The sequence below is a fragment of the Canis aureus genome, chromosome 4 (assembly GCF_053574225.1).
Source record: "Canis aureus isolate CA01 chromosome 4, VMU_Caureus_v.1.0, whole genome shotgun sequence".
Lineage (NCBI taxonomy): Eukaryota > Metazoa > Chordata > Mammalia > Carnivora > Canidae > Canis > Canis aureus.
The window spans coordinates 10520007-10545922 of NC_135614.1; the positions used below are offsets into that span (position 1 = coordinate 10520007).

A 25916-nucleotide genomic window follows, 5' to 3' on the forward strand; every position below is an offset into this window, starting at 1 on the left:
ATTAGCCTTAAAAAAAATCAGATATTTATAGAAATGAGAAGGAAAGATTGAAGCCTCTGGAGTCAGGCTGCAGTAGTTTGACTCTACTATTCATGAGTTATGCAACCTGGGGATTCTGTTTCGTTCTATATAAAACCACAATACCAAAAGGGGCACGTATTTCAGAGTTCTTGCCAGAAAGGCCTGTGAGGTGCTTAGCAGAGCATCAGGGAACAAGACACTCCACTGCAGGCAACTACCCCGGCTGTCATGCATCTCACATCACAAATAAAGCCCTTTGTGTCCTCCAGGTCAAACTATTACGTTGTAATGCCTGACTACACCACAATAAAGTGAAAAAAAGAGAAAAAAAGATCCAAAAGAAAAGGACTTAAGTTTAAACGAGTAAAAAAGAAAAAAAATCAATTTCTTATAATTTTGATACTCTCTGAATTAAGCAAGGTATTAGAAAAGAATCCAAAAGTAGAATTCCAGACAGAGTGAGGAATAACAGTATTCTGGTCATTTAAGAGGAGGTTTGAAATTACAATGCTACGTTTCATAATAGGGGAAATTCAGTCAAAGCGAAACAAATGTTAACAGACAAAAAGTAAACATTCAGTTCTAATTGGGGGGGGGGGAGAAGAGGGAAGAAAATATAAAATAACATAGGCTGACATGAATATGCTAGAAAATAGATAAATCTTAGAATTCACCTATAATCCTAGCACTTGGTTCCCAAGGATGAAAGGAAGAAAGAGTAAAGGACAAAGAGGATAAAGTGAAAAAACCCAGAGAGACAAACCCCTGGCATTTCTAAGCAGTGAAGAGATTTAAGTGCATATGCACAAAACTCACGCCAATACATTTGAAAATCGAGTGAAACTTATCATCTTCTGGGAAGATATAAATTATCAAAATTAATTCAAATACAACACAGACAAACCTACCATATGTCCACATCCACGAGAGAATTTTTAAAAGTCATTAAAGGACCACTGTGAGTAAAACAAAAACAGCTCTGGGTTTAGATGACTTTTATAGTGAATTTCAGGAAACAATTTCTTTGTAAAGAAGTTTTTCTAAAGCATCCTTTTTTTTTTTTCTTAAAGACGATTGTTCTAACATTCATTTTACAAAGCTAGCATAAACATGAAACCAAAGCCAGATGAAGGGAGGGGAGGGAGGGAGGGAGAGAAAGCACAGATAATTTCAATGAATCTTAATCCAAAACCCAAAATAAAATAGTAGCCAAACTCAGCAATATATGGAATACATTCTGGAAGATTCTCAGAACCAAGTAATACAGTGACATTTAAAACAGGACTTCCTTTCAAATGAGTGGGCAAAAAAAGGTTATTCAAAAATATTCACCCAACACTGTTTGCATTAAAACTGAAAAGAAACAATCTCTCCTTCCATCACCAGAGGACTAGCTAAATAAACATAAAATGGAATATATAAAGCCATTAAAAATGAAAGCTATATTTAAAATGTTTCCTATGGATCAATGAGTGAAAAAAAGTAGAATGCCAAACAGCAAATATAGAAATATATTTTTATATAATTACATGCATCTATCGGAGGATAATATAAGAGACGGATCAGGAAGGGCATCGACAAGAATGCTAATGCTTGTCCCTGCCTACGGAGATTTTTCAGATGGGGTTAAATTCCTTTTAATTCTTTAGATAATTTCCTTTTGGGGGGAGTGATATATAGCAAATGTGTATCTACTTTTTATTTATTTATTTATTTATTTATTTTTTAAAGATTTTTTTTTTTTAAGATTTTATTTATTTATTCGTAGAGATGCAGAGAGAGAGAGAGAGAGAGAGGCAGAGACACAGGCAGAGGGAGAAGCAGGCTCCACGCAGAGAGCCTGACGCGGGACTCGATCCAGGGTCTCCAGATCACGCCCCGGGCTGCAGGCGGGCTTTTTAAAAGCTACTGTCAAAAGAAAAAGAAACTGGAGACTCCTGGGTGGCTCAGTGGGTCTGGGATGGAGTCCCAACTGTGCTCCCCGCAGGGAGCCTGCTTCTCCCTCTGCCTCTCTCTGTGTCTCCAACGAATAGGTGAATAAAATGTTTAAAAAAAAAATCTTAAGAGGATTTAAAAAAAAGAAAAACTGTTTAAGAAATTAGGTATTTTTTGAGGAGGTCTGATACAAGCTGTCCTATGTAAGGTAGAACAAATTCTTCTGGGTGGATCACTGTCCATTTAGAAATGGACAGATTTTAGAGATTTTTCAGCTATCATTTGCTTAAGATACCGTTTGCCAATGACAGGAGGGGGCATCGTCGTCACCATCACTATCAGCACTGTCATCCGTGTCTTGCCCTGAGCTCCTCAGGGTTGGTGCTGTTTACATCACAGAATGGACAAATCCTAGGACCCTCTTCCCCTTGGAGGCCATGATAAAAGCATGTTCAGATGACGACACCACCATGCACTGGTGGGCATCTCTTTACAAATGGGATTCTGGAGATGACAGTGCCAACTGAGTCACTGCATAAAGGGAGCCACCAAGTGAGATCCGGTTCTGCCCACTGGGCAAGTGGTGGACGGTGAGTTACAGAGAATACCAGGAGCTGCATTAGGTGCTAATCTGCAGGGGAAATCTCCAGGTAACTCCAGAAGCATTCCAGGAGACTGAGCTGGTTAGAGATTATTCCTAGGGTCTCTATTCTTCTCTATGACCTCTCTTCCACCATCTAATATACCTGAGAGTGAATACATCTGATAACTTGGGTTGTCTTAATCTCGAGCTATGTTAATGCAGGAGAAGTAGGCTCTGGTCCCTCTAGGGCTAGCTGCAATTCATCATGTGTGGCAGCAGGATGACATTTACTTTGCTACTCTTCTTTATTTACCTACCAGGAGTCCATAATTCCTAATCTACATTTCCAAGGTTTGAAACTCTCAAAAAAAAAAAAAAAAAAAAAAAAAAAAACCTCAGATCATATTTCTTTTTTTTTTTTTTTTTTTTTTTCATTTATTTATGATAGTCATACAGAGAGAGAGAGAGAGAGAGAGAGAGGCAGAGACATAGGCAGAGGGAGAAGCAGGCTCCATGCACCGGGAGCCTGACGTGGGATTCGATCCCGGGTCTCCAGGATCGCGCCCTGGGCCAAAGGCAGGCGCTAAACCGCTGCACCACCCAGGGATCCCTCAGATCATATTTCGTGGCAAAACCTGAGCCCATCTGAATTCATTTGGCAGTAAAACCTGACCCCAACTGAGGTCTATCAGCTTCATCCATCTCACTTCGTGTGAATGTTCATTAAGTTTTCCTGCAAAAAATATTAGCATTTAATTACAAGATATTGCCCCGGAATTAAGGATATGATGTAATAAATCTAAGTAATATCTATCTAAAGTGAAAAAAATCTGAGTTCTTCAGGAGTTTAAGTGAGGGACTAGGGAGCCGTATGATCACAGATGGTCTCTATCCCCAAGAAGCTTACTAAATGTCGGAAGAAAGAATATGTGAGCTCTGAAACAAGGGAGCCCCTCCAGCACACAGTGGGGATGGTGAAGGGCTGTGGGTGTAGGTCATCTGAGGGCACTGATCCCTGGGCATGGGGCCAGTCAGAGGTGGCCCTTTGGAAGAAGCAAGGTGAGCTGTGTCTTGAAGGATGAGCAGGGGGAGGAGGCAGGGCCAGCTGCTGTGGGATGCTGAGGCAAGGCCGGGAGGGCGGATTTGGCTTGCTGAGGTCTTCTGTTGTTTCTTGCATGGGAAGGAGCAGGGAGGAGGGGTGTTTGGGGAGGTGGGTCTGAGTGATGGGCCTAGGCCCCTGAGGGGGGCACTTGCAGCAATTTGGGGGGTGGTGGGGAGCCAGGGACTGGAGTGAGAGTGGTGTGGAGAGGAAGGAGCTGCTTTGAAAGGAATGCCAGAAGAGAAAGGCACTCTAAGCCCCACAGGCCGTCCCTAGTCCCACAGGCCCACACATACCAGGCAACCTGGACCAGAAGGCAGGGCCCTGCTTTTCTTCTAGCTCAGAACACACACAGGGCTTCTTCAGCGCCAATACGCAGCCCCTGGATGGGAGTATCAAAAACATGAACTACCTTGGCCTTTGCACTTAATGCAAGAGCATATAAAAAGCATTTATCAACCATAAAAAAGGTGCTGGTTTCAGGGTCACAGTGTAGGTACCAGAGGAAATTCAGCAGTCACCATAAAGGAGAGAAAGTCCATGAAGAACAAACCTATTAAGCCATTCTGGTGATCAGAAATATCTCCATGCTTACTAACACACATTCAGGGATGGGGAACAGAATGGTCATCAATATCACAGAGAACTGCTTTGAAATCCCAAATGTGGGGGCCCCTGGGTGGCTCAGTGGTTTAGTGTCTGCCTTTGGCTCAGGTCGTGATCCCGGAGTCCTGGCATCGAGTCCCACATCGGGCTCCCTGTTCAGTGGGGAGCCTCCTTCTCCCTTTATCTGTGCCTCTGCCTCTGTGTGTCCCTCATGAATACATAAAATCTTTTTTAAAAAGTCCAAAATGGGGATCCCTGGGTGGCGCAGCGGTTTGGCGCCTGCCTTTGGCCCAGGGCGCGATCCTGGAGACCCAGGATCGAATCCCACATCGGGCTCCGGTGCATGGAGCCTGCTTCTCCCTCTGCCTGTGTCTCTGCCTCTCTCTCTCTCTGTGACTATCATAAATAAATAAAAATTAAAAAAAAAAAAAAGTCCAAAATGTGTAACGTCTACCCAGGCTTGTGCTCTGAATTTCAGATCTACTGCCCACTTGACCCTTCCTTCCACTCGGATGGAAAGTTCCATCCTAGTCCCTACAGCAAGGCTTCCCTACCCACAGCTGATGTTCATGCAGCGCCTACCACATGCCGAGGAGCTGGATGGAGTTAACTCCTTCACACCTCCCCACAGTCCCATGGAAGGGCCACTGCCCTTCATCACCCCAACTTATACCTGATGGAAGTGGCAAGGGGCTCAGGGCTGCACCAAGGTTGGGCAGCTGGTGAGGGGACACCAGGATTCGAACCTGGGCACCACCCCCAGCACTCCTGCTCCTCTTCTCAGGATAGGGCCTCCTTCAGGCTGCTCGGACGAGAACCCTGGCCTCTTCCTTCACACTCCACATGCTATTGCTCAGCTTCCTTCTTGTCTCTACCATCAAAATGCATCCAGAATCCAACCACTTCTCACCAGCTCCTCTGCTAACCCCTTGCTGCGAACCACTGGGTTTCTTAGATTGTCTTTGCACCTCCCTCTCCCCCAACCCCCCATAAGCCTGGTCTCAGCACACCCACCTTTAAGGAAATGATCCTCTAGATGCCTGATTCAGGTGATGTTTCTCTGCTCTAAAACCTGCAGTGGCTCCCATGTCTCTCGGAGGAAAATCCAGTGTCCTTATAATAAGCCTCCAGGCTTCCCCAACGCCCTGACCTCACATCTCCTGCTCCCCCTTCCTTGATGCCCTGATACGCCTGCATACTCCCTCTTCAGGAACTTTCCTCCACCATGTCCCAGGAAGGGACCCCTTCCCCACTATCCAGATGGCACTCCCCTGTCCCTCCCTCAGAACTTTGCCTAAATGTCCTCCTGTCAGGGAGACCCTTCCCACATGACTTGTTTAACTTCACCCAGTTTTATTGAGATAAATTGGCATACAGCACGGAATACAGCGCAGAGCACGATGACTCACCTTAACACATACTGTGAGGTAATTACCACGGTAAGTTTAGTTAACATCCATCATCTCATACAAATACGAAGGAAGGCAGGAAGGAACGTAGTCTTCCTTGTGATGACAACTCTTAGGATGCTGTCTCTTAGCACACCATACTGCAGTGCTGACTAAAGTCACTAAGCTGCACTGACATCCTGAGTACTTACTTCTAACCGGATGTTGTACCTTACGGTCACCCTTCCTCAAGGCTCCCCCCCCCACCCCTACCACCAGTAATCACAAATCTGATCTCTTTTTCTAGGAGTTTTTCTTTTTCCTTTCCTTTTTTTTTTGATTCCACATGTACGTGAAATCAGAAAATATCTGCCTTTCTCTGTGTGACTTATGTCACTTAACATAATGCCCTCAAAGTCTATCCATGTTGTCACAAATGACAGGATTTCCTTCCTTTCTTATGGCTAAGTTTCCACTGTGTGTGTGTGTGTGTGTGTGTGTGTGTGTGTGTGTGTGTGACATTTTCTTTATCTAGTCATCCATCAACATACACTTAGGTTGTTTTATGTATTGGCTATTATAAATTTTGCTGCTGTGAACATGGAGGTGTAGCTACCTCTGAGATGGTGATTTTGTTCCTTTGGATAAATCCCCAGAAGTAGAATTATTAGAGTGGAGGGTTGCTCTACTTTTAATTTTTGAGGAATCTGCAAACTGCTTTCCATGGTGGCTGCATCAATTTACACTCCACCAACAGTACACAGGGTCTCTTTTTTCCACATCCTCACCATTTCTTATTTCTTGTCTTTTGATGATAGCCATTCTAACAAGGTGTGAGATGGTATCTCCTTGTCGTTTTGATTTGCATTTCCCTGATGATTAGTGATGCTAAGCATGTACCTGTTGGCCATTCACATATCTTCCTTCGAAAAATGTTTATTCAAGTCCTTTGCCCCTTTTAATTAAATTATATATTAATTATTAAATTTTTGCTATTGAGTTGTATGAGCTTTTTATATATTTTTGATGTTAACCCCTTATCAGATATATGATTTGCAAATATTTTCTCTCATTCTGTTGGTGCCTATTCACTTTATTGTTTCTTTCACTGTGCCTAACCACTTGTTTAATATTGGACCTTCAACCTTGACTATCACACTCTCTGACCCCACCCTTTTATTATTTCCCTATATAATATTTAACATCGTCTTACACTATATAATTTTTAATCACATATTTTATTGTCTCCTACCCCTACCCCCTCCATGTAAGCTCTATGAAGGCAGAATTTTTTTTAATCAGTTTTATTGAGTTTTCCCTAGTGACCAGAAAAATACCTGTCACACACAGTAAGCCCTTAAATGCTTCCTAAATGAAAGCATGAATGCAAGAGTCAAAAGAAATCAACACGAGTATAAAACTTCAAATCCAAGTTCAATTTTCCTATTGGGATATTTCCTTCTTTTAATAGGCTCGAATTTCCAAAGATGTGGATTTTCTTTTTCTTTCATCATTGTCAGATGGAGGAAATCACAGTTGATTCAGTATAGTTAAGATGGGTGTTATTTTAAAAGTCTGTACTTCTAATTTTACAGATTGAAATGGAGAGCTGGGTTCTCACAGACTCCACCACTAACACTTAGCACTCCAGGGCCCTGTGAACAGGTCAGTTACACCAGAGGGCAGGCAGATGGTTAGGTATAAGAACGCAGGTATCATAAATTGACAAGGCCACCTCTTTCCAGCTTATCAGAAAAGTCACAAGAAATCTCTGAAATCATATTGTTTCAGAAAAAAGTAAAATATACAGTTTAAGGGATTGAGAGAGCTGAAACACAGTTTATACTATTTCCTAAAATATACAAAACCCTTCAGTTAATAAAGAAAAGAAAAACTTTTAACAGTTACGTGGTGACAGTGAAGCAATGTGTTTAAGCGTGTGGCTGACATAGGAGAGGGTTTGTTCAGACGCAAAGATTCATCTCATTTACCAACAACATGCCAATGACCTCCATCTTTTTTTTTTTCTCTAAATTCTTTCTGAAATAGGCAGGATTACCATTTCAAAGTTAGTTCCTCAACTGTTTTTGATCAATAACAACACTCTCCAGTGTTGTGCTGCACGAGAAGACCCACTTACCCCTCAGCACAACAGAGGCATTCATACAGAGAAGGCTGAACGTCTGCGCTCAATGGCACGCACATATCGAAAGCAAAGCTTAACAGAATAACAATTCAGTCTTTGCTCAAAGCTGATTTCTCATACACAAGCTGCTAGTCACATAAAATAATAATACAAACTATCCTGTATTTGTGAATTTGTTTGCTGCTTATGAAGTTCTTTCACAGATATCTGAGCCTAATAGCAATATGTAAGTTGGATAGGGCATGCACTATTGTGGTTTTGCAGATAAGAAATCCAGAGTTAAAAAAAAAAAAAAGAAATCCAGAGTTTACAGAGACTATTTCAACTTTAGTCTGGGAGTTAAGTGACAGAGCCATTAACCACTCAAGTCCACAGCTATTTCTACTTATTATCACTTGGGATAGACAATGCTGTTCAGGGCAAAATTTAAGAATGGTCAAGATTCAGGTTGAATTTGGATCACAAATAGAATACTCAGATTTTTTCCTATTTTCAGTGATAGTATAAAGTACCTTGGTATAGACCAATCTACTCACTAAAAGCAACTACAAAGTTTGGGTGAAACATACCAAAAAATCTATTTGAAGGCATTGGAGAGTTGATAAGGCAGCTGGGTGTTAGGGGACCAGGTTCCCAAAAAGAAGAGAGGACCTCAGAGTAAGGCCAGCATTCTCTAATCCTCTTCCCCTCAAATAGTATGAAGCCAAGAGACTGGATAAGCCAAGCATAAGTGAGGGTTTTGCAGGTGGGAAGGCAAGCCAAGTTTCTGCAGGTGTCATGGTGCTGTGGAGGCCAGAACTGGAGTTCAGGTCTTGCCAACGAGAGGGGGCTCTAATAAAGTTCCCAGACTTCCAGGTGGAATCCCAAAGAGCTACTTCCTAGTAGCAAGAGAACTGGAAACTCACCAGTGCTCTACAAAAGACCAAAACCCAGCTTTAAGGCAGCTCAATTCCAGACTTGACCCAGTTGATCTGCCCTATTTTAACTATCTGCCAGGCAGCAAAACTAAATCCTCTTTGGAGGATGAAAACACCAGCTAGGGCCTTTAAATATCTCTACATTTGTCCGCATGCACCAAAATACAATAAGTAAAATTAAGAATTCAGTAGATGGACTTTAAAATCAAAATAGATACAGCAGAAGAAAGAATCCATGAACCAGAAGGAAGGCCAATAGAATGATATCTAGATTAGAACACAGGAAATAAAAAAAGAATAAATAATATGGAAAAAAGCACAGAGGGGCACAGGACATTTAGAAATATCTAACAAAGATGTGATTAAGGCCCAAAAGGGAGAGGGAGGAGAAAATGGGGCACAAGCAAAACTTACCAAAGTTTGAAGCTGTGGATTCAGGAAACTACAAACCCAAACAGGTTAAATACAAAACAAAACAAAACAAAAAACCACACTTTAACACATTTCAGTGAAATTACTTAAAATCAAAGACAAAGAGAAATATTTTTAAGGCAGCTAGAAGAAAAAGTTAAGATGTCTGCAAAAAAAAAACCCCACTACAGGTGAGAAAGTAAGATTAACAGTTGATATTTTACCAGAAACTAGGGAAGCCTGAAGACAAGAGAATGACTATATAAAAGTGCTCAAAGTACTATCAACCTAGAATTCCAAATTCAATGAAAATACTTTTCAAAACTAAAAGTGAAATAAAGGTATTTTCAAAAAGGATAGCATTCATTGCTAGAAAAGTAGCACCAAGAGAAATACTAACAGAAGTTCTCAGATGAAAAATGGTCCCAAGTAGAAAAGTGAAAATTATAAGAAATGAGGAAAAATGGAAACATAAATATATGAATAAATTGAAATATGTAATACATTTATACTGCATAAAACAACAGAAAATGCACCATGGAGTTTACACATAAAGAGGGAATTAAAGCCATATGACAACAAAGAATGTCAAACCGACAGGAAAGTTAATGGGGTGAAGTGCTGTTAAGGTCTGTGGGTTGCTCAGGAAATAATAAAATTATTCATTAATGTTAAAGTCTTATAAGTAAAGAAAGCAATAAGCTAGTAGAGGGGGAAATATTTAATGCAAAAGAAGCAGAAAAGAGGAAAAGAACACAAAGCACAAGAACACAAAGCAGGTGGCATAAAAAGGACACCAACAGGGAGATGCTAGTGTCAATCCCAAATACCTCAGAACTTCCACTAAATGTAGAAGGACTAAATAATTAAAAGACAAGATTGTCAGAGAATATAAAAATCCAAAATCCTATTAGCTGCCACTTACATGGGATATAGTTTAAACGTAAGAACAAAAAGGTTGTAAGTGAAGAAAGCATGGGAAAAGATGGACAACAGAAAACACTAAACCAAAGAAAAGATGGGACAGCTTTACCAATACTGAGCATGAGAAAAGCATTACCAGTGGTACAGGCCACCCAGAAGATAACAGCAACTCACACTGGGTCTAAAACACAAAGGACAGAGTGCGGTGAAGAACAGCCTCAAGCTGGCGGGTTGCACTTCCTAGACCATGCAACTTTCCATTTAGCCGTTGGCCTCTTTCACTGCACTGTAAGTTCCTCAAGGACCAAAAAGACCTTTGTGTTCATCACTGTATCCCGAGGATGCTGGTAGAAAGGGGACCAAAGAATAAAACAACAAAATTATATTACTCATTTTGGACCAACCCATCTCTGCCCAAACTACAACTCAAGAGTCACAGCCAGGGAAACAGAGCCATGTGTGTGCACAGCCACTCAGGGATTCAGCTTTCAAAATGTTCGCTACTGATCTTTTAAGAGGGGACCTCCACCAGGCCCTTTGGAGTTGCTAACACAGGCACAATCTCCACTGTCTATGCCTCAGACTGTCTCCCAGTTCAGGGCATTTTTAATTTTAGATGCAGATAAGGCCTCCAATAGTCAAAAAGGGGACTGTATAAAGGGGAAGAGAGGAGTGGCCTGTTGCTGGAGTTGGTTTTATAAAAACACTAAAAATAAAAACAAGCAAACACAAAACAAAAGAAGCCGGTGAACAGAGGCATGGCTGTGGTCTGAATTTTGCATGAAAGGTGTAAGTCAGGCCCTAGGACAAGGTGGCAGGGGACCTGTGAAAGCAGGGAGCCTTACAGCTGGCTGCCTCTGACTGTCCAGGTGGCATGCATGTCCTGAGCCTGCCCACAGCTCTCCCAGGGGAATGAAGACGGAGTGCACCCTTCCATTACATTCCCATGGAGAGCCTGAGACTGGAAGGAGAGAAACCAAAATCTTGCTTCTTCTCAGGATCCCATCAGCATGTAGCTAGCGGGGAACCAATGTGTCTCAGGCATTTGGCTCTAAGTCACTAATTCTTGGGGCTTTTCAGTGCATTTAGGCCTCGCGCCTGAAAACCAGGAGTGGGAAAGACGTCTGTGCTGAGCCATGGCACGGCAGTTGTGCTGGAGATGGAACTCCGACGGGGAGGTCAGGTGCTTGGCACTCCTGCTCCTCCACTAACTGCCGTGCTTGACCACAGGCTAGGGGCTCGGCTTCCGAGCCTCAGCTCCCCATCTGTTGCGCAGACATGCCATCAATGTTACGGCTTCAGAACTGCAACTTGCCAGGACTTCCCAGGGACTCAGGGCTCTAGATACAGGTGGTGCCTCAGGGAGGGCTGGGGACATCCCACGTGCCTGCTAAGCCCTAAATGTGCTCCTGCTGACAACGTGACCAAGGGGGATGGCCCCCTCTGTCCAGCACACTGTCAGGGACTCTGCCTCCTGGGGAGGCTCCTGTGCCTTCTGGAGGCTGGGGTCTCAATTCACTGGCTTCTGGAGACTGGCAGATGATGTCATCAGAAGAATAATCTCTCTACCTACTTCGCAGGAGTGCCAGCAGATTAAACAAAATCAATGCACATAAAAGGCTGAGCACAGGCCATGACACTGATAAAATGTCCAATAAATACTGTTATTGTTATTACTGAACAGACTCTAAAGCCTGTTATACCACAGCCAAACTCCCTCTGCCCCACCGCCCACAAATGCCCAAGGCCACTTGAACTTACAGCAAGCCGTGGCCCTTGCTTAGAGAAGCATGTGTCTCACGTGCCATGCCTTGTGTGGCACCTGCCTCCTCCTCCACCAGGACCCTGCCCGCGGGACAGAGGAAGTAGAGTTCAGTTTGCAAAGCAGGTGCCAGGGATTCATGGGGCTGAGCCCACTGAGATGCAGAGGGAGCAGGTGCTCTGGCCAGTTCGGCCCCGGAGCAGCTGCCACACTGGGAGGTCAGTTGTGTGTTTATGAGACCACTTTTATAAGAAAAATGTGAAATGAAAGCAAAGCCCTGGGCCCTCTGAAAAGCCCCCCTTTCATGCACCTACTGACAAGGAGCCAGATTCCCTTCAGAGGGGTGCTTCTCATTTTGTTTCCCTGGATCCTCTGCTCTCCTAAAAATCAGACTCTGGGTCCTATAATAATTGCCTGCACCAGAGCATCCCTCCAAGCAGCTGAGTTTATGTAGCAAACTTTTTCTTGGCTTCCAAAGTGTTTATTCTTACTGAGTAACAATGAGAAGTTTAGATTGTATCTTTCCCCACAACCCTTAATCCTGATCAGCCACTTTTTTCAAACAACTGACATCAATGCTGACATTCCAGCCAGAATAAACAGCACAGCCCATTACTTAAATGCCCGCCTTTTTGTTGAAATTCTCTAAAAAATCACAGAAAGAACGGAAGAATGGCCCCCTCAAGAGTCCTGATTTCTGTGTTTGGGCAGCATTACAGCCAGACATTTAAAGCTTTGCCTTAAAACATAGCCCCTCAGTGATGATCCTGAACGGAACCAAACCAAACCAAACCAAACCAAACCAAACCAAACCTTTACAACTCTAATTTATAGACTAAGTAAAAGCAGTGTTTTCTTGATTTAAAGCCTGTCAGATGAATCCATTAGGTGGGAAGTTTGGACACACTTCTCTCTAAGAGAGGATCCTTTGTGGGATGTAGCTGAGACAGCCCTGCTCTTAGGAGCAGTATTTCAGCTTTAGACTCAAAAATGTTTCACAACCTTTCATTTTAAATTTAGTGATCAAAGCGAAAGGGTGGTAACAGAGAGAAACTTTCAAATCATTTAACTTTTGCAACCTGAACAAAACCTGTTCTATCAAGCAGTTCTCATTTTTAAGGGACTTGAATAAACAAATGAAAAGGAATGGTGTTTAGCTGACAGGGAAAAGAAGAAAACAAGATAATAAGATTTCTCTCCCTAAAGGTTTATTTGATTTTACTTATATAAACAATTTTAAAGCAAATCAGCTCCAGCTTTCCCCAGTAGGCAGAATGATATTTGATAAACTTCTTGGGCTGCACTTGATTTCTGGACTTGACTTTCCCATCAGATGCATTTCCAGGCAAACAAAGCAAAACAACACACACATGCATGCAAACGAAAAACAAACTACACAAAACCCTTGTGAGTTGGATGCTGGAAAGGCCTTAACATACCTCCACTCTAAGAAGTACAAGAGTACTCCCCCGCTGGGGCCTTGGCACTCACAGGAAATTGAAAGTGGTCTACCACACTGGACTGTACTCCAAGTGTTAGCCTTGGCTTCAAATTTATAGGTGAACATTTCAATGGTGGAGTCATCTAGAGCTTGGTCTATGGGCCTCTCCTTATTTCTGTCTGCATTCACTGCCTTGGAGTTGACATCAGTGGCATGGCTTTAAAAACCATCAGCATCCTGATCATCCCCAAATTTACATTACCATTAAGACCTTTCTCGAGAACACCATACACAAATCCAGTCACATACAATGCATCTGGAACTTAACGTGCCTGAATGTTAATTCCAGATGTGTCCCCCACACCTCTGCCCCCAGGCAGACCCTTTGGCCACTCTATTAGTGCGTCCCGTTGGCTCCGCCTGCAGTACATACATATCTGGATTTGTCTAATGTGCTTTGCATGACCTTTTGCCACGGCCGTAACAGCTTCCCAGAGGTGGGAGGAGTAAGAAACAAATCGTCTGAAAAAGCACTTTCAAATTCTCATTGGTTTTTAATTTGCTTTCACTCTCGATAACTTATTTGATTTCAAGTAACAATAAATGAGGTAGAGAAGCTTTTTTTTTTTTTTTTTTTTTTAAGTGAAGAAACTGTACTTTCAAGAATAGGATGGGCTTCCACTGTAATTTCTAAGTGTCCAATATTTCCTGTATGTCAGATCTAGGATTTCACTCCTGGCAAGCTTTCCTAGGCTTCCTGCTTCTATGTTCGTATTTTTTTGGCACAGTATTTTTTGTATACTTAAAAAAGTAAATAAAACACAGCCCAGGGCAGCTTGGCTGGTTCAGCAGTTTAGCACCGCCTTCAGCCCAGGGCGTGATCCTGGAGACCCATGATCAAGTCCCATGTCAGGCTCCCTGAACGGAGCCTGCTTCTCTCTCTGCCTGTGTCTCTGCCCCTCTCTCTCTATCTGTGTGTCTCGTGAATAAATAAATAAAAATAAATTAATAAAACAAAATAAAATAACACAGCCCAAGAGTTTTTGTTTTGTTTTTGCAAGGCTCTGATGCTCTGACTTCTTTTATCTATCTCAAAGGACCGAAAATAAGGAGTAGACACAAACACGGTATAGTTATTTGGGGTTTATCATGGGGTTCATCTGATCTCCACTGCCTAAAAACCTCCCTTTTACTCTCCTTTATTCTTTTATGACTGTTAATATTACTAACGACTTAGTAGTTACTCACCATATGTCAGGCTGTGTGCTAAACAATACACTCACTCAACAAATATTTACTGAGTTTACTGAGTGCTGTTAATTGTCCAATAATAACCCTGGCCACGGTGTCTCACTATTCTACTAAGAAAAGACAGATGAACATGTAAATAAGTCAAATGCATGGTGTGTAGGTGGTGATATGGATTATAGGAGATCAAGTGTGTGGGGGGAGATTAGGAATGCTGGTGTAGGGGCCAGAGGCTGCACTCCTAGGGCAGGCGGTCAAGGTCAAGGGCTGCCTCGCTGATGTGGCTCCCAAACAAAATCTTGTGGGAGGAGGAACCAGCTCTTGTGAACATTCCATTTAATCCTCAGGGTAACCAGAGTGATCGTGTGACATCATCTAGCAAATGATAACAGTCACAGAATTAAGAACTGGAGAGTTTGGGATTGCAACCAAGATCTGTGTGACTCCAAAAACCTTGTTCTTAATTAACCACGTGCACTGCTTTCAGATTTATCTCAAGTGAAGACTGAATCCAAATGTTTCCATAATCCTAGACCAATGGGGATTCTGCAGAGACAAACAAAAACAAGTGACATTTATATGGAAGGTCAAATGCCTTAATTGTTCTCTATCAGAGAAACGGTGGGGGGAGATTCACAGAGGTAACTAGACCTCCTTAACCTGACATTCATATGAGCAGGTTATCCCAGAGCTTATGCTTGGAGGAGAGCACACTGGCTCAGTTCCAGGCATCGCACAGACTTGGGTGGACTTTAATTTAGCCAAAGTCAAACAAACATGGAAGGCATCCCAGCTGTTCCTTTAACACATGCAAATGAACATGACACAGTAGCTGCAACTAGAATTAAACCCACCTATAACACATACCATCAAGGGATGAATAGACATGTTTGGACAAACTCATTTTTCAAAAACTGAAAAAAAAATACATACACACACACACACACACACACACACAGTTTGGGGGACTTTGAAAGGGCTTGCAGTGGAGGCAGAACCGCAGCCCACACACTGATGAGCCATCACAAAAGACACGAGTTTCCCTCAGCTCTAAGGAAAAGTCTATGGAGGAAAAGCCACAGCAGAAAAACTACTCAAACCCAAACGGTGCAGAGACACTCACATCAACTTACAGAGATGGAATTCTAAACAGTCAGTTCAAGTCACCAGGTTAGGTTTCTGAGCTAGATCCTGCTAGAACTTTAACTACTCTCTTGGGCTTAGGCCAAGACCCTCTTAAAAGCCACACTGCCCCTTCCTGGCCTTAAGTTTTTAAGGACAAGTGTTTACAGCAGGAGCCTCGGTTTCCTCTCTGTGCAAGGAGGACATCCTTTGTGTCTGGTGCCATGAGTCTGGAGGACTGTGTAAGTGCAACCCCCAGGAGCACAGGGGCAGTGCAGAGTCAAGTTAGCTTGGGGGGAGGAAGGTGTAGGGGGGACACAGGCACTTGGGACCTCTCCCCAGACATACCTTGGGACTGTACACACAGCTTTGGAGCTTTCAGGGTCCCAAAGCTTCCATGTGGGCTCCCCGGTGTCTATGGATCCTAGGTCAGCAAATCCTAGTTTAGATAAGGTGTTAAACACTTAACCATGCTGACTTTAACCAGGAGCACAGCATTAAGACTGAATAAAGCTGCCTTTGAAAAAGAATTAATGGATCATAGGAAATATCAGACAAAGACAACCTCCTGGACTGGACTTAGAAAAATGATAAGAATTAATGCTATGTATCACATCCATTTATACATCAATCGCATGTTTCATATATTGAATACGTATCATACACACACACACACACACACACACACACACACACTGCACACTTCCTTCCCTGCTCCAAAAGACCTGTAAACCTGTATCTTTATGCACTGTTATGGGCAAATAGAGCTATCTAGAAGGCAAAGACAACTGTTAGGAAGTGAGCACCTGGCAGTTAACTGGTACCTACATAGTTAAGTCAAGCTCCCCTGAGAGTGGGAGAGGGAAAAAAACAAAAACAAAACTTTTCCATATATATTACTAACTTACGAAATAAATAAAGCCAAACTTTAAGATGTGTTCGTGTGGAATTTCGTTGACTTTTGTCTCTTGTCACTTACCCTCCTCTTAATCCCTGGAACACAAACCCAGAGCAATCTGATCCCTGGCTGGCTCTCTGGAAGCCCAGGGCTGCCTGTCACAGCCTTGTCCCTCTTTTTTTCTGGAGGCTTCCAGCTCAAGACCTACCCGTCCTTGGAGCCTTTCCTGACCTTCCCACTTCCATTTGGGGCCCCATTTGCATTGATTTGGAACAGACTGTCCAAGCCTCAGCGTACTGCATCCCCTTGCTTCCTGGTGTACTGTTATCCCCTGACTAGCCAGAAAAGGATAAAACATTCATTCATTCATTTATTTAGATTTTACTTATCTATTTGAGATAGAGCAAGCATGAGCAGGAGGAGGGGCAGAGGCATTGGGAGAAGCAAACTCCCTGCTAAGCAGGGAGCCTGACTAGAGGCTGACTGATCCCAGGACACCGGAATCATGACCTGAGCTGAAGGCAGATGCTTCACTGACTGAGCCACCCAGGCACCCCAAGACTTTTCTGACTGGAATCCTGAGACCCAAACACAGTGTCTGAGTAGCAGCAGATGTGTAATCCATGACAGAAGAATGTGACTCTCTAAGTTACTCAGTGAGCAGCAGTGCCTATCAAGCACCCAGGAAAACAGCTCTCCTCCAAATGCAGCTCCCTATTTTTTTTTTACAATCTCAAACAATACTAACCCCTAGTGATGCCCATGTGACAGCCTCCCCAACAGAGATTCTTAGCAGCAAGGCTTAGGGTATAGTTGCAGTGAGGGCTGTGGATATCACTTTTGTGGTACATGGTGACAAACAAACACATGTTAGTATGTCTGGAGACCTCATCAGCCAAGCCTGAAAAACCCCAGGGTACCCTCCACCCTCAGGTCCCAGATCCCTGAAGAATCAAGAGAAGGACGCAGACGAGAGCACCTGGTATGGTAAGATGTCACCCTGCCTCTGTCTCCATTTTACACCTACTCTGCTAGGTTGTTTCTTTCCCCTTTCTGGTCTCTATATCATTTCTGACTTAAGCTGTCCTAATAAGCAAGGATTCAGATTTTCTTCCTTCCAACAAGGTTGTGAACAGTGGAAAAATTATGCTTGTTTGTGAATGGATTTTAGAAACGATAAGTGATTAGTGAACATGAGGCCAGTACCACAGGTTTCTCTTGCTGACTCCCACACTCTGGCCAGCAACCCACAGCCTCTGGATCTGGCCTTAGGGCAGCTGAAAGACTAGAATCCGATGTCAAATGGGCCTTCACTTTCAGTAGGTGAAGTTCCATTGCTATGTGCCTCAGAAGTTTTCCGAGTTTTATCACCCCGTTAAAGGCCCCGTATGCATTCAGTTTCCCAGAGTATCAGAAAAATGTTAGTGTTACGGTAAAAGCTGCTTGCTGGACTGTGGGAAAGCAAGTGAAGCTCCAGGCCAGCACACGGCTTTGTACTTACTGGTCATGTCTGGTGTCGGGTATGGCTCTGTCCATCCGCAGCTTATCACTTTCCACTTGGTTGAATTTGTTGCGGGCATAGGGGTCCTGCCCAGAGCGGACCATCGTCCCTCCGACGTAGGCTTCCTGATTAAAGTCTCGCCACCGCACTTTTCCTGAAAGCAGCAGAGCAGACGGTGTGGGACAAGGGGGAAATGAGGCCAGGGTGGCCAGCACACACCTCAGTAACGGTGCTACCTTAAGAATTAGTGCCCAGGGCTTCCTCTGATGGCAGTTGTAATCAACAAACTAGTTAGAAACAGCCTGAGCAAGCATCATCATGCCCATAAATTGGAAAGCTGAATGTTTACAGTTCACAACAGGGAAGTTAAAGACTTGGACCTCAGGTGTTGTCTAATGAACAACATTTTCTGCCAGCCAAAGTGTGCGTAAGCATGGTACCACATTTTGTAAGAAAGAGATTATCTGCTTGTCTCACCTTTCCAGGGGTTATGGTAATGCCGAAAAGCATCTCAGATATGGTGAAAAAGATAATGTCCAAATTAAACATAAGGCATCCCATTGTGCTACATCAGGTAACTCAAAAATAATTTTTTTAAAAAAGACTTATTTATTTTGAGAGAGAGAGAGAGAGAGAGAGAGAGCATACGGGTGGGAGGGGCAGAGGGAGGAGGAGAGAGAGAATCTCAAGCAGACTCTGTGCTCAGTGTGGAGTCTCTCACAAACCAGAGATCATGACCTGAGTGGAAACCAAGAGTCAGATGCTTAACCTACTGGACCACCCACGTGCCCCATGAAAATAAATGTTTAAACAAAGAATAACAACCCCCAAAGAAGAGGCTGTCTAAACACCCCTCAGTGAGACTCCCTCAGGGATTCTTCTCAAAGCTGTTGCCATGTCTGACCCCACATGGAGGTGAGCGAAGCCTTTCCTACCATACATGCCTCTTAGCACACACTTCAAGAGGGAACAGAGCCAAGGTAGCCTGTCCTGTCCATGCATAAGGCAGCCCTGACTCATGATCAGATAAGTGGCTGCTATTCTAGAAGGCCAAGCACAGAGTTCTCCAGGAACACAATAGTAGAGTGGGTAGTTTTTACTAGGATCTGGCGTAGGGGCAGTGTTGGCAGTACCTTGGGATCTAGAAGAAAGAGCACAATGTGGTGGAAGAGCCTGGACAAGCCTGGGCATAATGAAGGCAGAGCTAAAGAAGCATGCGAAGGTGTCAGGGCTGAGGCCAAGAGGTGGAAGGGAAGACAGACCCAAGGCAAAAGAGAAAATTCAGGACTTGATGTCTATCTGGCTTTAAAAGACCACTGCTTGCTACTTGCTACCTTCAGGGTCATGGTCAATTTTTTTATTCTTTGAAATAGTTTCCTAAAGATAAATAAAAGTAATAAAAAAGGGTTCTTCATGAGGGATATAATGGCCTACACATATGCCAGTTTGGTAGGTGTAGCTAACTCAAACCAAACTCAAAAAAAAAAAAAAAAAAAAAAAAAGGAAAAAAAAGAAAGGGAAACAATGACCACAACCCTGCCCCCATGCATGATACTCATCAAATTCCAGGTAGTCCTAGTGCTGTGACGAAAAGGCATAAAGGGACAGATCATCCTGGGGTTGCTGTTTTATGGGGTGTCTGATAGGAGCTCTCTACTAGGGAGACTTTGAGCAGACATGCAGACAAAGGGAGGGAGAGGGCCATGTAGCCTTCTGAGAAGAACATAGGAAAATGCTCAGGAAACCACAGTGCAAAGGCTCTAGGGTGGCAGTGAGCTCACCTGTCCAGGACCAGCCAGGAAGCCAGTTTAACAAAGAAAGGTGCTAGTCAGAGAGCTGAAAGCAGGCCTGCTGACAGCTACTTGGAACAGGCAAGTATGTGCAGGCAATAGTTCTGCCCCATGTCAAACGTCAGGTTGTTTAGTTAAGACCAACAATACCTACATACAAGCTTTTCCAACATGGATCTTCTCACATACAATCAAAAGAATGTCCTGTTCCTTTCTCTATTTCAGAGATGAGGAAACTGAGATTCACTTACAGGAGATTTGTTCAAGGCCATAGAGTAAATTTTCCATCTAAAAGCTCATCTGCTTCTTGTTGCAATTGTCCTGCGAGGTCAAAACCCTCATCTCATCACAGCTGGTTGCCGTAGAAATGATGCTTGGGGTCACAGAGGTCCAGTCTCTCAAATGGAAAAACAGTTTCAAAACTCACGAGCTCCCTGGCTATGACGATGCCATGCCCTCAATAAGTGTCTGCTTATGGGAGCCAGCCAGAGTGTCAGCATTCTCTCCCACCTAAAATAAAATGTTTCCAAAACATTTTTTTGGAAACATGTTTTTCATGCTAAGGTGACCCTAGAAATAACTTGATCCTCCTCTCACCCCACCTTTCTGCCTTCACCCTTATAGACTCCTAAGATGGAGAAAAAAAAAAACCACCCACCTGTGCTCAGACTAACACAAGTCAGAGCCTCAGCCTAAATCTATACCTGCAACACTCTCTACGGAATCTAAATGAGCTGGTTCCCACTAATGTTTAATGGCCTGAATATTCTTTACTGCAACGTGAAGCTTGTAACTATGAACTGGGAATTGCGGAGCTCCATCCATAGCCAAAGAAGAGACCGTCACCCAAGAGATGGTCCATCTATAATTTTGCTTATGCTTTACATGATCCTCGCCTGGAGCCCTGGGAACAGTAAGGTCACCTCACTCCTGGTTGGTGTGGGTCTATGTGCGGAAAGAGCAGTGGCTATTGGCTCTTAGCCTTAGGCCCAACCTTAGCCACTGCTGACCTCTTGGGGCTTTCAACCCACCCGTACATCTTGTGCTATCAAAACCCCGCCCCTGTTCTGGAAAAAGACCTGAGTATTGCAGAGGGTTTTACAGGATGCCTGGTGTCAGTCGACTGCAGGTACTTGGCCTCAAGCCACTGGTGTGTATTAGGTGTGGACTACACGCTAGGCATCACATTGGCTCCTGCAGGTGCAATAAGCAAAAACAGACCTGTCCTGGGGAGGTCATGTTCTAGGAGACGGAGGGAGATCGACAATAAAATGACCATAATGTGTCATTAAAAACTGAGCTAGGTGTTCTGATGGTAAGGAATGTAGTTCTGTGGAGGCATCTAGCAGAGGAAGCTGATAGAAGAGGGAACAGGGAGGGTTTCCCTAGGGAAAGACTATCTGAGCTGAGATCAGAACAACAAGTAGCAGTAACAGAAGAGAAACCATCCTCCAAAGACTATAGGAACCCACTCAGAGGCAGTCCACAGTGACTCTGCCACCTTGGGAACATTCTTAGACAGGACTCTTGGTGGCTCTGCCTTGCCTTGTGACGATTTTCCCAAGGCATACAGCCATTTTACTGGAGACAGATTATAACTGGTTTCTCTTTCATAAAAATTTAGCAATATGTTAGAAATTGGCAGGGACTTTCTAGTATGTTTGACTAGGACACACATTTTCTATCCTGTCCCAGATGTCATGATGTGCACAAATGCACACAACTGAAATGAAGGTTTCACCCTTCCAATGTGTGAACAGATCTAGTCTATCCTATTTTTCTTACGTGGGTCTGACACAACTTCTAATAGTCACAACCCATAATTTGAAAAACGCAGGGCTAAAGTACCATTATAGGAATGAGTTATTTCTGTATTATACAGAATTCCTAGGGTTGGAGCCACCCGAAGAGGCAGAGGCAGGAAAAAGAGAGAACAGGGCTCCTAGAGGGCATGCGTACCCCAGTCTGATCCCAGGTAGCCAGGGAAGCCCCCAGATGCAAAGATAACAGAATAGGAGGGGCAGGTTGGAGAGAAACAGTCCAAATGATAGATACAACGTTTGAATAACTTGACTTTAAAAAATGCCATTCATACATCATCTTGTACTTCTATCACCTTCTTAAAATTATTAGAAAGAGCCTTGCAAATGAACTTTAGAAAACAAAGAAATACATGCAAATCTAGTGACCATGCACTTGGCTAGGCAAAAGCAGTGCACAGGAAATACCCTGGAGATAGAAAACTTTACAGGAGAAGCCAGAAAGCAGCTTCAACCCCAAGGAAAATGGGAAAAGAGCCTGCAATTAGAGAACACTAGAGCAGAGAGCCAACATTACCCTACGAAGGCCCAGGAAAACTGCTTTTTATTAAATGAGGTCCTGAAAATGCTGACGAGGAAATGGATTTCCAGGAGGTAAATTTCTCTGAGAAGGAGGGACTGTGTGGCCTTGAGAACGTGGAAACCTATGATTCTGTAAAACTGAGGTGCTTCCTGGTGGTCATGTGCGGGCAGGAAGAGCCATTTGTCCGCGCCCTCATATTGACCGATGGGGCTGGGTAAGAATCCCCACCCCATTCCAGCCAAACCCCCAGGCAGCCTGCCGGGGTCCCCGACCACTCTGTGAACACACACAGCCAGCCCAAGGCCACCCTGCCTTTCAAGGTCAAGTTTGTCCTTCAAGGCTAATAAGCTTCTTGGAGAAGCAGGAGGTTTCTGATGCTGCCCCACCTGCCTCCCATCACCCCAGACATACTCCTCCCAGCTGGACTGGGAAGGAACTCCTCGCCTGAGAGCGGAATCTCCTGTTTTGTTGCTATTTCTCACCCACAGAGCCCAGCAGCCTATGCACACATGACCAATTGCTTCTGACATCCGCCTCTGAGAAGCTTTCTCTACCTGTGCTGGACAGTGGCTTCCACTCGTTTGCTGACACTGCTGCCCTCGTGAGCCCATCAGTCAGATCATCGCTCGCCACGCAAGCAATTGAGGACTCGGGTTGAACAGCAGTCCTGTGCCAATGCTCAGGTCACAGTGGGGGCTTGGAGGGCCACGGCCAGTGTTCACAGAACGTGAGCAGAGAAGCAGCCGTGAAGAGCAGGGGTCCCAGGCCCAAGACGTGGGCATGAGCTCAGTCCACCCACCCCTCCTCACCCCTAGTCTGCATGTAATCAGAACATTCCACCTCTGAAGTTGTGAAAAATAAACGAAGTAACGACAGCAACAGTAATTCCTAAGCCACTAACTACTGTACAACATTAACTGACTTCATAGGCGGAACTGGCCAAGCAAACTCAATTACCTCCACTTTGCTGATGTAACCCCTACCTAGGCTCCTTGCTTGGGAGGGTCGTTGGGAGATGCCGAGCCCACCCAGCCCCTCCATGGCTTCCCCTGGGGGTCTCACCTCTGCAGCTGAACCTGGGAAATGAGTGGAGAGCCTCACCTTCCTTCCAAGGTTCCTGTGAGCACCTGCCCAGGTGAACATGGCACCTGGCTAGGTGAGCATGGGCTAAAACACATAGGAGAATGCAGTTCATACCTCAGTGCTGCCCAGGAGCACCTTCTGCCTTTGACCTACAGTGCCCAAAAGAAGAGAGAAGGGGGACCGTGGGTAAGTTAACCTATGTCTGCACCTCTATTCCTCCATCTTCATCTGCTATGCCCAGGAAGCACTTAGAAAAAATAATAAACACAATGTCAGTGTCTGCTTGCTTCAGGCAGGGAGACAGTGTGATACCATCACATTTCAATCATGGGCCACGGGGAGAGGGGAGGGAAGGCCTGCTTGGAAGCATGGGAATTACTGCCTGGAAGAGGAGAGTCAGGCTGGAGATCAGGCTAGAACATGGGAATTCTAGTGGCCTATTCTCAGATAATATTAGTTTTGCTGTCAGTCATATCATGATCAGGGAGGCCCCTCAGCTTCTCACTTCCATTGTTTCTTCTTAGAAATAGATACCCCAGGTGTGCAGACAGGAAGCAGAGCACCCAGCAGCCCTACCCTGTGTGCCATGGGCCAGCAGGGGCCAACTGCAGACACAGATGCCATGCTTTGGCTCAGTAGGGAGGGGGAGGGAGGGGGAGGGAAGGGGAAGGAGGGGAAGGGCCCCAACCCCGTGAAGCCGTGTGTGTGTGTGTGTGTGTGTGTGTGTGTGTGTGTGTGTGCGCGTGTGCGCGCGCGCGCGCGCGCGCGCAGAGGGCATGAGACAGGGTGGGAATGGATTTCTGGTCCCATTTCTACCTTCTCATTTCCTGGTGAGTCCCAGAACCCACCCTGTCACCTTTGACATCTGGAAGCCTCTTTTGTAGGGCAGCTCGCATTCTGTTCCTGCTCACATTTGCAGTCCTGGGGAACTACTCACTGCATAAGACAGCCGTTCTATTCTGGGCAAACTTACTGTAAGGAAGTTCTTAATTTTGGAGGAAACATTCACTGCCTTCTGTTTCCCCCAAGTTGGGTGGAACAGGCCAGGACAGAGAAGATGCCAACCCTGAGCAAGCATACGAGGAGTGCAGCCTCTGCCCCGGAGCTATACATACCTTGTGGGAAAAGGTGTGCCAAGTGATATGAACAAGATGAGAGGAGTCTGGAATCCAGAGGTAGAAAAAGCCCCAGAAGAGGGGCATTTGGGCTGGGTCTTCAGACATGAGTAGGAGCCTGCCACGCCCTGGAAGGGCTGTGTTGGAAGACACAATAGGATGGAGGGAAGGGGGTGTGAAGCTGGGATGACAGGAGAGAAGGCGAGTCTGTGCCCAGCCCCAAGTCTCAGCCCTAGCTCCACTGCTCAAACTATATTCTCCGCATTCTGAGGAGCACAGAAGCTCTGAGCAGGTGACTGCTGACCAAATTTGTACTCCAGGAAGTGATTCTGGCTGCGGGGAGAAGGACGGATGCTCAGAGGGGGAACCCCCAAAGTAAGGGCATGGTTGACCCCCAAACACCTGCCCCCTCGACTCCCTGCCGAGGAAGACCCCGTCTACCCCCAGGGATGCATCCCAGGTCCCCAAAATCACATCTTTTCTTCTCTAAGCCCAGCACCGTGGACCTGAACCTGCGAGGACATCTATCCCCTGTGTGCGCTGCCCTGCTCTGTCCTCTCGGCATCTCCCATCTCCTCAATGAGGAACCACAGCAGAAGCCAGGGCCCCAGGATGGCACCTCTCATTTATGTGTGAGATCTCATTCCTGTTGTCGTCAACCTCGTCTCTCTACCCTCTACGGACTACCTGTAAACCTTTACTAAACCCATCCATGCAGAGCTCATGCTGTGTGTACTATGAGACATCACGAAACTGTGAGGCGGGGCTGCTTCTCAACGTGGTCACCTCCTCCAAGAGGCCCTCTCGGGTGTCCCCGGCTACAGCATTCCTCTTCCCTCTTCCTCACACACACAGCTCCATTCCAACCACAGCTTTGGCACAAGCCTCCTACCGTCTAATAATTTAACTCAAAATTCTGCCGAGGACAGAGTTCAAGTCCACCCTCGAAAACAGAGATGACCGCGTGTGCTCTGCCCTTCCCCAGGAATTACGGAGCGGGTTCTGCAGAGACCCGTGGGTCCTCGCAGGGCCCATCTCTCTGCTTATCTGCACTTGGAGACGCTTTCATGAAAGCCGTCTGACACCGGTACTCAGCCCCTCTTCATCCTGCTCAGCCTTTTTGGTTTGGACATCGGTGTCTAGATAGAGGCGACAGAAACCAAATAGAAACTGATGAGCTCTGCGCTCTCCGCCCGGCGCCCTAGTTCCGGCCAGGGTGGAGGCTGGCCTCCGTCTGCACCTCCACCCTCATAGGCCCGAGCACACCTCCGGCGCACCCCACACATGCACTTGCATCGCCTGCCTGCAGCTCTCTTTGCTGCCTGGTCCCTTTGCTTGCTTGTTCACTCTTTTTGCTCCCAGGCAGGGGCCGAGCCTCAAACCTGCCACGCAGCACATGTTTAATAATGCAAAGGAGTGTCCCACAAAAGGAGCCTTCTACAACCAGGCATGGCCGGCAGCCTCAGCTCGTTCTGCGGCCGCTCCCACGGATGCAGGCAGTGCAGGAACCCTGGCCTGCCAGAGCTGCTACCTGCTGGGAGAGGAGGCCAGGCCAGGGCCGGGGAGGGGGGGGCTGGCTACCG

General features: G+C 45.1%; 1 protein-coding gene across 3 annotated transcripts in view; it reads right to left on the bottom strand.

The window, feature by feature from the left end:
- The window catches only part of GALNT2 (polypeptide N-acetylgalactosaminyltransferase 2), a 190213-nt gene that overhangs the window by 49956 nt on the left and 114341 nt on the right, over positions 1-25916 (bottom strand). For all 3 annotated transcript variants that reach the window (XM_077894546.1, XM_077894547.1, XM_077894548.1), the window contains exon 3: positions 18003-18156. In XM_077894546.1, coding sequence (XP_077750672.1) covers positions 18003-18156 — 154 coding nt within the window. The remainder of the gene's footprint in view (positions 1-18002; positions 18157-25916) is intronic.